The 10,843-nt window shown below is 32.5% G+C and overlaps 2 protein-coding genes across 2 annotated transcripts; both read right to left on the reverse strand.

Moving 5' to 3' along the window:
* Positions 1-274: 274 nt before the first annotated feature.
* LOC129889594 (hypothetical protein At1g04090-like) lies at positions 275-2,413 on the reverse strand. The gene is made up of 2 exons (XM_055964971.1): positions 2,229-2,413; positions 275-1,971 (listed from the first exon to the last, which is right to left on the reverse strand). Exons 1-2 carry the CDS (start codon positions 2,323-2,325, stop codon positions 392-394), a joined length of 1,677 nt encoding a protein of 558 aa, XP_055820946.1. The 5' UTR covers positions 2,326-2,413; the 3' UTR covers positions 275-391.
* Positions 2,414-7,143: 4,730 nt separating this feature from the next.
* LOC129889597 (butanoate--CoA ligase AAE1-like) lies at positions 7,144-10,565 on the reverse strand. The gene is made up of 2 exons (XM_055964973.1): positions 10,326-10,565; positions 7,144-8,992 (listed from the first exon to the last, which is right to left on the reverse strand). Exons 1-2 carry the CDS (start codon positions 10,521-10,523, stop codon positions 7,523-7,525), a joined length of 1,668 nt encoding a protein of 555 aa, XP_055820948.1. The 5' UTR covers positions 10,524-10,565; the 3' UTR covers positions 7,144-7,522.
* Positions 10,566-10,843: the final 278 nt, after the last annotated feature.

Here is a 10,843-nt window from a genome sequence, read left to right on the forward strand (position 1 = left end):
TTATCTAGTCTTTCTTTTCCTATTTATGCAATTTTCTTTTGGCTAAAAGAATTTGTTCAGTTTCTGAGTACTTGGTAGGTTTCTTATGCCTTTTTGAGAACTGTTTCTTCTTCTTTTGCCATTTGGTGTCTGAATGGTTGGTGAGCAAATAATCTATTTGCTGGTGATTAGATGTTATGTTAAGATACTTACATATCCCTTGTTTGGGAAGTAGGGAAAGGAAAATTAGAGGAAATATAAGGAGAGATGATAATCTATTTAATTTTCCTTTCCCAAATGTCAATCTTATGAGTTCAAATAAAAAAAAAAGGAGAGATTAATTACACATGGAAATTTTTGAAATTACAAAACACACTTGCATGAAGGCCTCAATTCTATTTCTTTTGACAAGTCACACTTCATCCCCATTCCAATTACCTTTCATCTTGGGACCAGTAGGCCCTTCTTCTCCGTAAACTTCATTTGGCAATACTTTCACCAATTTCTCAAATGCATCTTTCAAGTTCCCTTTCAATGAGCTCTCAATTTTCTTAACTTCATCCCCAAGTGTATAACTTAACTTTGGTCCCCATTCTCTTGTATAATTTAGCCATGCTGGCTCAATTATTTCAAGATTTTCAGCTGCAACTATTGAATAATTCTTCCCAGAGTCTAAAACCAAGTTACTCTTAGCTGTATCATTTCTTATCCCAATATCTCCAGCCCCTTGTAAAACTAAACCTGGTTTAGGGAAAATGGCATGTCCATTTAGTGAAGAATAGGCCACAACTTTGTTACTACCCTTTTGAAATTCCAATGATGGTGCATCAAGCCATGTCCCTCCACTATGTTCTGAGAAGTAAACTTTGTGCAAAACACCATTGAAATTGCTAATCCTAAGTGTTACATGTTCCCAATCACCCACGTGTTCGCCTATTTTACCTAATGGTACATCAATTAGGCCAACTTTGGCTTTTCCAGGTCCATTGAATGGATGGAAAATCCACACAGCTATGTCAGTGAAAGTTGCCCCTAACATTGGCTTAATGTGGAGATAAACCTCCGAGTTTAGCAAATCTCCTTTAATAACTTTTTCTTTGTCCTCTTCATCAATTGGCAAGTCTATCCAATAAGCACCATCATTTGGACCATCTTGTGGAAGATTTGAGCCATTTGGTTTAATAGGACTAGGATTTGATTCTTGACCTTTTTGGTATAACAAAGCACCATTAGCAAAAAACCAATTGACAGAGGAAGGAAGGTACTTTTCTTTGGGGTGAAAGTATATAATTGGAGAGTATTGTTCAAATATTGCTTGAATTTGGCTAAGGTTAGGCATAGAAGAAAAGGTACTAAACTTATTGTTTTTTAAACAAGCAAGGGATAATGTGTTGTTAGAATCATCAACTTTATCACTTGTGATCCTAGCTAAGAATGTGCCTACACTAACCCCTTGTGCTTTTATGCCCCTTTCTCGAGGTCTTACGCTATGAACGTTGATACCATTCGTATTGCTTGTTGTACCTTCACTCCATATCCAACTCTCAACGTCTAATTCATCCGTTAGATCGGATCGAACACATTGGACTTTGTCTAAGGCTGGTTTTTCAGGTGAAGTTGTGACAACATGGCCTAAAGCTTTATAACCCTCAGGTGAAATTGGTAGCCAAATATAGCCATGATTAATGCTATTTTTGTTCTTGAATGTTGAGGGCTCACTACTCCAAACAAGTGAGTAATCAATTGGATTCTTTAGAATTTCACCAACATTGTCTTTCCCTACAAGTAGCCAACCAAAAAGGGGTTTATTGTTTGGTTGGCAATAACATCCAAACATAGAAAATCCATCTGGAATTGGTGAGGGCTCATAAAATGTTACTCCAAGATTGTCTGGTCCTCCTTTATCAATAGCCCAAACTTTGTTAAATGTCACAATTTGACAAACTTCTAGCCCTCCTAAATCAACATATCCACTTCCAAAATCCCCTGTTCCTGTCATTAAAGCTTAAATTTCAATAAACTTATCACAAATAAAACAAAAGAGCAACACAAAAGAAAGATATACTAAAAAAGGTGGACTCCTAAATTAAATCACTACCTAAAAAAACATGAGTTGGCGACAGATAGACTCTCTAGCTAAACAATACTTATTTAGCAACGAATTAGCTACAAATTGTCAAAAATTTCCATTAGTTACTAGCAATTTAACGACAAAGTTTGTAGCTAATTAAGAAAGTGAAATTTCAAACCTGGTGGCCAATTGGGCAATGGAGATGGAAGCTTGAAAATTGTATCAATGGGCAAAGATTTGATTCCTTTGTCTAGAGAAGGAATACAATTTCCCATGAGAGATTTTTTTTTTTTTTTTTATGTGAATAGAAACTTAGGATAGAACATAGATTGGGAAACATATCCTAACAAGTAAATATATGACAAAAAAAGCATATTCCAGTTTTGAGGTGGTTGAGAATTGTAGACCAAGGTAGGCAATTAATTTACAGGTCCCATCAAGTTATTGAGTACAACAAGTTTTGTTTTGACAATAAGCTACATACTGTATATATATATATATATAATTTCGTGCAAGCATGCTTGCTTATCACTAAAGAAATTAATACTCTACACATTATTCAAGCAACAAAATTCTTTTTTTTTGGTTCATGTTTGAGTTTTATTTGCCAAGGTGCTAAGTTTTTCAATAATTCTATATACTATATGTTATCTTGTCTCTTGTCTAAAATTCAATTGTTAGTTGTTACATAGCTCATTTTTTAGGTTTGATTCAATTTCTTTCTTCAAAATTAATAAATCAACAATTAAATATTGTCTTTTCTTTAAATTAGTTTAATTCCAGATCAATCCTTCAATTTGATGTAGCTTATTGGTTGCCTTGTATAAGGGTGAAGCCAAGTGGGGACAAAAATATATATCGTATACGTAAAGTTACAATAATTTTTTAAAAATAAATAGTAGATATTGAATCCTCTTTTTCACACGTTTGAAGTACTCCACACGTACCCTTAAATTACAATCAATTTCCATGCAGTAACAACATGCGTGATGTATATATATGTGACCGACAAAAGAAATTAGTCAAAGTTAATAATGAATGGTGGAAAATATGCGACATATTCATATAGTCTTGCATATGTGCCGGCAGATGACTTTATACCCATTTTAGAAAATACTCCGTTCACTTTTATTTATTCACTATTTCAAAAATAAAATTTCGTTTTTACTTGTCATTTTCACATATTAAGAAAAGACAAAAAAAGAAATCATATTTTACCCTAGACATTAATTACTTATTGCCCAAATCAGTTTTCAATACCTAATACTTATAAATATCAATTAATAGGGTAGCGTGATAAAATAGTTATGTCAATTATTATTTTCTTAATGAATGTATCAAATTTAAATATAATAAGTATAAATAAATAAATATATATATATATATATATATATATAAAATATCTAATTTTACAAAAAATTCTGAAACCCTATGCATTGTGTATTTTGGTCTTCAGAAGTTGTTGATATAATAACTACTTACTTTTACTTTTGAGCATATGCATATTTATGAATTATGATAGTGAAAGGAACCTAACTCATCTAACAAGTCACAACCCCATTTTCCATTTTTTGTTAGTGGCGGAGTCAAAATTTTCAATAAGAGGATTCAAAATATGAAAAAGTAGATATACGGACTAGTCGAAGGGGGTTTGACATTTACTAACTATACATAAAAATTATTTTAACCATATATAAATAGTATAATTTCTCGCTGAAAGGGATTCGGCAATATGGCTCCGCCCCTGCCTCCCACATCTCCAAACGTAATAAGTTACTAAATAAAATTGGTGACCTAAAATTAATAGTAAGAGATTTCAAGTTTATTTAATATGAGTGCATGTTGTGCAAAAAATAACATATATATTGTTAAAAACCTATGTGAGGTGTAAAATAGAATTAAAAGAGAATAAGTGCTAAGCTCAAAATGATAAAAGTAACCTATTTCAGCTACTTAGTAGTTAAATTTGAAATACTTTGCCTATTGTCTAATAAGTAGGACAACAATAAATGAGATTAGGAACCCGTTTGGATTGGCTTAAAAAAAGTAATTTTTATGTATGAAGTGTTTTTAAAATTTTGAAGTGCTGAAAGTTATTTTTATAAATAAGCAGTTCAGTGTTTGGATAAAAGTGCTTAAATGAGGAAAATGATGTGAATTTTAGGGTTAAAAGAATAAAAATGGTAGTTTGGGAATTTAGTTAAAATATAAGAAATATAAAAATAATTTCCATGGTTAAAGAAAATGACTTTAAGCACTTAGAAAAAAAAAGGGTTAGGAATCCTAACTTTTCATTTTTGACCGACTTTAAGAACTTCATGGCTTAAAGTTAGCATTAGACAAACACGTCCAAAAGCTAAAAAGGGGTTTTAAGTTGATTTTGACCAACTTAAAGCTAATCCAAACGGGCTCTAGGTTGACTTATGTATTATAGGCTTAAGTAATTAAATGAATAGAGAAAGATAATTATACAGATGTAGTAAAATAGTTGTAGCAGAAGAAAATAATGACAGGTAAAACTTTTGACATATTTGGGTCATTTTCGTAATTAGTTGATGGCTCTTTGGAGGCGTTTGGTCATGAATTTTTTTTATTTTTTTCATGGAGTTGGACTTCAAAAAATATATTTGGCCAAAATTCTGAAATTCAACTGGAATTTCGAAATTTTAAAGAATTTGAAAAACAACAAAAAGGTATTTTCATTCCAACAACTCCAATTTTCAAGTATCGTTTTTCATTTTGAAAACAAAAACTATTTTTTTCAAATTTTTCAATAAAACACGGAAACCTATTTAATGTTATTTTTCTTAGCTAGTTTTGGAATGAATAGAGATTATATTCCTAGTATTATGTATTTATTTGTTTTGATGATTTAATGAAGTGACAGTATATATAATTTAATTATGATTAAGTAAAATAAGTTATTCATGTATAAAATTAGTACGACGTTTGATAGACAGAATTATCTGATAAGTGATAGCAATAACTGGTGGGAGATGACAAATATCTCATAAAATTAATCGTAATGCACGAAAACTAGCCCGAATATCATTATCATAAAAAAAACATCAAATTTCTTGTCTTTCGTTTAGAAGGAGTTAAAGACTAATAAATTAAGGGGTGGAAAAGTGGGAAGAAAGAAAAAGTATTATCCAAAAGGATGAGAGAGTTCATTAGCAGCAAAACTTAGAGAAGTTGATTGATAAAACGCATTTGTTAGAAGCGATTTACTAAGTGCACTCAATAATTTGGGTTCATTTTTGAGTATAGGTTTAAAATAGTCTCTATAATATGCACTAAATAATTTTGATATTTTAAATTTGTTAAAAATTAATATTCTTAGTCTTCGACGAATACTTAAAAAATATATGTTTGTTAGGTTTTACGAAGAGAATGGGAAACTTTTTTATACCTTAAATATTAAAAAGTCTCATCAAATCTTAAAATATGTAATATAAATTTAAAACAAATTAATTTAGTTTCATTAAGATATTTATTGTTTTATCCTTTATAATTTTTCTAAAATAATTTCCTCGCTTCCTTCCATTTCATACCAGTGGTCCCTAGAAAAGAGTGTGCAAAATAATAATAAAAAAAAATCGATTAATGGTTTGGTTTGATATTGGAAGAAAAAATTTGATTATATTTGGATTAATTTGGTTTAAATTAAAAAAAGTTATTCCGAGATCAAATCAATCCGACATTATATATATTATATATAATTTTTAAAAATTTATTTTATACATGAAAGTATTTACTTTGATATAATTTTGAATATTTCTTATACTTTTTCCTAATTTTTATCTTTTAAAATATTATTTCAAGTTTGAAACTTAGAATTTTGAATGGTACCATGAAGGTTATAGTCCATAGATATAACTTACTCTAATAAAGCTCAAATCAAAACTAAAGCAATAATAATGCTAACAAAAAAAATCATTCAACACTAAGAATGACAATAATATTGAATATTTGTTAGTTTATATTGGTTTAGGCAATTATAATATATGATCAAATTTCAATTTTTCTTTAATGTTTGGTCATGTAATTAATGCTTATCAGACATATTTTAGCATGATTTAGTACTTTTAAATTATTATCATTTTCATTATGACATATTAATTTGCAATAGTTATTTTATGCGATTTCATTATTATTTTTTGTTGAATATTTTAGTGTCATCATTCATCTCATATTTTGTGTTATTTTCTTCAGAAACATCTTAAATAGTTGTATTTTGATAGAATTAAAGAAATATTTGAAACATAAGCTAATTATATGCTGGTATGAATACTTTACCGAAAAATCCGAAAATCTAAGAAACCCGAAAAATTCGAAATTGAAAAACCCGAGTTTAATTAGTTTAGTTTGATTTATAGATTTGAAAACCCAACACAAATAGTTTGATTTGATATTTGAAAAATCCGAATCAACCCGCCATCTATTCCTAATCTCCAATGGAAATCAAAAAAATCTATCCATTTATAATCCTCTACTAGTTGGATTAATGGATCATCCGATTGGAAATGATAACACACCCCTACCCTTTTCTGTACAAAAATTCTTTTAAATTTCTAGTTTTTATATAAATAATAAAAACATTTCAATCATTTTAATAATAATAAAAATGGAGAATTTAATTTCTTTTATTCAATAAATTGTATAAACAAATTACATTTCAAGAAGGCAAAATATATATACATCTATCATGTATGTTATAACAAGTTCCAAGAAATGGAGGTTTAAATATGAAACAATGCTAGCTTATATATTAAGTGTTTTTTAAAACTTTCACAACATAACCTTGAATCATTCTGATTTCGTATAGATAAGTTTTAAAATCATTAAAATGTTCAGTTAAATATTTCTTTAAAAATGTATATTTTATCACTATTTTATTTATTAGCACACTAACCATGATAGCAAGTTTTTGGATGAATAGAGGATTATACTCCTATTAATTATGTAATTATTGGTTTGACGATTTAATGAAGTAATCATAAATCTTTAATTATACAAATAGATGCTATGCAGTGTATGCACCTATTAGTTTAGTGTAAATACCTTTTCACCATATAATATCATGTACAAAGTTTTGAGTATAAATGACCATTCTATTCAATAACACATATTCATGCATATTTGACACAACACACAAAGTGGATACTGACACTGTTTGATAACCAACAACAACAACATATCCATCGTAATTTCCTAAGTGGGGTTTGAAGAGGATGGTGTGTACGCAGACCTATCACCACCTTATGAAGGTAGAGAGGTTGTTTCCGATAGCACCTTGACATACCCAAATTACAAAATATGTCTCATGTGATAGGACATTGATTGCAACTTGCAAGATTGGGTTAAAGTGGGATTTGTAATCTAGCATTTTCTAGTCTATTTGGATGAAGAGAGGGTTATTCAAAATACGGAAAGTGTGTTTCACTGAGCAAGCTCCATTCTACCCTAGAGTTATAGTTTGCTAATTTTTGAAACACTTCCCATAGCTTTGGCTCTCTGTCTCAGAACAAATTTTTGTGTCTTCCCTGTTGAGGTTTTTGGCAAATCATCGAAAATTACTGTCTTAGGAGTCATGTAACGTGGCAAACGATCACGGCAATGTTTGATAATCTCATTGGCACTGGCATTGTATCCATCCTTCAGTTTAACAAATGCACAAGGTGTCTCACCCCAGTGATCATCTGGTCTTCCTACAACAGCCGCTTCAAGAACAGCTGGATGGCTAAAGATTACAGACTCCACTTCGATTGTACTAATGTTTTCTCCACCAGATATAATGATATCCTTCAAACGATCCTTTAACTCTATGTAACCATCAGGATGCTTCACTGCTAAGTCCCCGCTTCGAAACCAGCCCCCTTTAAAAGCATCTTTTGTTGCATTGACATCCTTTAAGTAACCATTCATTACAGTGTTTCCTCTAATCATCACCTCACCCATTGTTTTTGCATCTGGGGGTACACTCTTCATTGATTCAGGATCCTTTACATCTACTTCCTCCAATACAAGATGGTTCACTCCTTGACGAGCTTGAATCTTAGCCTGCTCATCAGGTGACAGAGAGTTCCACTCTGGTTTCCAAGAGCAAACACTTGCTGGACCATAGGTTTCCGTTAGGCCATATCCGTGAGTTACATTGAAACCAAGCTCCATCATCTTAAGTAGTACTTGAGGAGGAGGAGGTGCAGCAGCTGTGAGCACGTTTACGGTCCTCGGAAGTGGTCTTTGGACACTTGGTGATGCATTTATTATAGTGTTCAAAACCGTAGGTGCTCCAGCTAAGTAAGTCACTTGATGCTCAACTATGCTGTTGAAAATCCCTTCTGCAGTGACATTTCTCAGGCAAATGTTCGTGCCACCCTGTGCTGCCATAGCCCAAGTAAGACACCATCCGTTGCAATGAAACATGGGAAGAGTCCATAAATAGACCGGCATTGAAGCCATTTCAGCAAGAAGAACTGAAGCCAGCGAATTAAGATACGCCCCTCTGTGACTATAAATGACCCCTTTAGGTCTTGATGTTGTTCCTGATGTATAATTGAGCGCAATAGCATCCCATTCATTATTTGGCCATACTATCTCAAAATTAGGTTCTCCGTTAGCTAGAAAGGACTCGTACTCCAGATACTCTGAAGCCAAGCTCCTGCTATTATTCTGACTGGATAACTGCCTCTCTCTGTCAGATATCAGAATTAGATGGGGCAACTTGTCACTTGCCTTGGACAGAATTTCTAATGCACCCTTAGCAACATCGAGCAACTGGTAATCTACAAATATGATTTTGGCCTCTGAATGTTTAAGTAACACAGAAACCATTGCTGAATCATGACGTGTATTAAGTGCACACAGAACTGCCCCAGCCATTGGTACTCCAAAGTGTAGCTCATACATTGCAGGAATATTTGGAGCCAAGGCAGAAACCTGCTCAGAAATTTAGAAAAAAAATTAGAGCAGCACCACTATGAACGAGCACTCATTTTCCTCCTGGTAAAAATACAAGAAAAATTAACTAATGTTAAGCATCCATATAAAACAAACAAGATCAACTAATTAAGTGGTGGAGGCGGCAAATGTCTTATATGGACTTGTCACTGATACCTAACTCATGCCCTTTTACAGAATTGGTGTTGTTTTGATTAATCAGGTGGCTTCCTCTATATCATATACTAAGAGGGCAATGCTCAATATTTATTGATTAGTTTCGAGTCAAAGATAAACTTACATTACATGAAATAAAATAAAAACAACGTGTTGATTCAGCCTGCACCAGAAAATAACAAAAATAATACTCTAAATCAAGAAAACCTGTTTTCACCTAATTATCCACCCAAAAAAAGGACTTTACAGTACTAATCTCTAGATGAACTTATCTTTCACTTTTCAAAGTCACCAACACTCGACTTAATTGATGAGACACTTCATCTAACAAACAGAGCTCCCACCTAAAATGAATCGTAGGCATAACTCAACCCGCAAAAGCACTCATGAGATGATGATCGCTGAAAACCATATAATAAGATCAAGTGCTACATCCAGTACAGATGTGAGACTCTAACATCTTCCACGCCCAGGACTAAACAGCTGAATTATGTAATTGATTAGAATTAATAGTCTTCTTTATCTAATAAACACAACTCACACCTAAAATGAATTGTGCGCATAATTCAACTCCAAAAGCTAACTGGTGAGGTGAGAATCACTGAAAAGCATATAATAAGATCAATTGCGATGTAGGACTCTAACATCTTGCATGCGGAGGACTAAACATCTGAATTATTAAATTGATTAGAGTCTTCTTTATCTAATAAACACAACTCACACCTAAACTGAACCGTGGGCACAACCCAAAAACCAAATCATGAGATGATGATAGTTGAAAACCACATAATAAGATCAGGTGCTCCGTCCACTACTAATGTGTGAGTCTAAAATTCTGCACGCCCACGACCAAACATCTGTTGAATTATCGTGGACAATGTAATAAGAAGGATTCAACATCAGGTAAATAATCAATTAGGATGAATCTGACTCCGATAACAACTCATGAGTCTGAATCTGATAAGAAATGAATCTTGTGCCTAACTCAACTGGAGTATTGCCCAAGACGATAGAAGAAGACCAAGTCCCCCGTTCACACCCGATGCAAGACTCTAACAACAACACATTCCATTGAGTGCAAACGGATGACGCCTAAGTAGATGTACAGTTACCAAATAAGAAAATTAACCAGGAGAGGAGATCGAGAAAGACATACCACATCACCACGAGAAATTCCGAGGTGGGTAAGAGCGGAAGCAAGTCGGAGACACCGATCACGGGTCTGTCTCCAAGTAAACTTGACATTTCCATGAACAATAGAGATCTTATCACTATACACCTTTGCTGATCTTTCGATGAAGCTTATGGGACTTAATGGCACAAAGTTTGCCGAACATTTCACTGTGCCTTCCATTTTCTTGTGAGATTTGAAAATGAGGCTGGACGACTGGGGAAGGGATAGAAGATTCAAATTGAACAATTAAACATAATATATTATTTTTTAATAAATAATTTATTGTAATGATTTTGAGGGTGATTTTCAAAAATTTGTACAAAAATACATGAACAGTAATATGCGTGAACAGTAACACGCATGAACAGTAACTTTTTGGGCAGAAAATGCCCCTTTCTTCCCATTTCAATAGTTTTCATCATTTGTTTGAGTTCTTGAACTCCTTGAGGTAATTTGAGAAGAGATTTTCGAGGCAAAGTGTTGGGTAAGTGATTTTTGAC

Source organism: Solanum dulcamara, chromosome 5 (assembly GCF_947179165.1).
Source record: "Solanum dulcamara chromosome 5, daSolDulc1.2, whole genome shotgun sequence".
Classification (NCBI taxonomy): domain Eukaryota; kingdom Viridiplantae; phylum Streptophyta; class Magnoliopsida; order Solanales; family Solanaceae; genus Solanum; species Solanum dulcamara.

Bases quoted from the DNA above. Each gene is read 5' to 3' on its own strand.
- LOC129889594 (XM_055964971.1), bottom strand. From the start codon at position 2,325: ATGGGAAATTGTATTCCTTCTCTAGACAAAGGAATCAAATCTTTGCCC. The intron at 1,972-2,228 runs GTTTGAAATTTC...CTTTAATGACAG, and splicing joins ATTGCCCAATTGGCCACCAG to GAACAGGGGATTTTGGAAGT.
- LOC129889597 (XM_055964973.1), bottom strand. From the start codon at position 10,523: ATGGAAGGCACAGTGAAATGTTCGGCAAACTTTGTGCCATTAAGTCCC. The intron at 8,993-10,325 runs GTATGTCTTTCT...ATTTCTGAGCAG, and splicing joins GAATTTCTCGTGGTGATGTG to GTTTCTGCCTTGGCTCCAAA.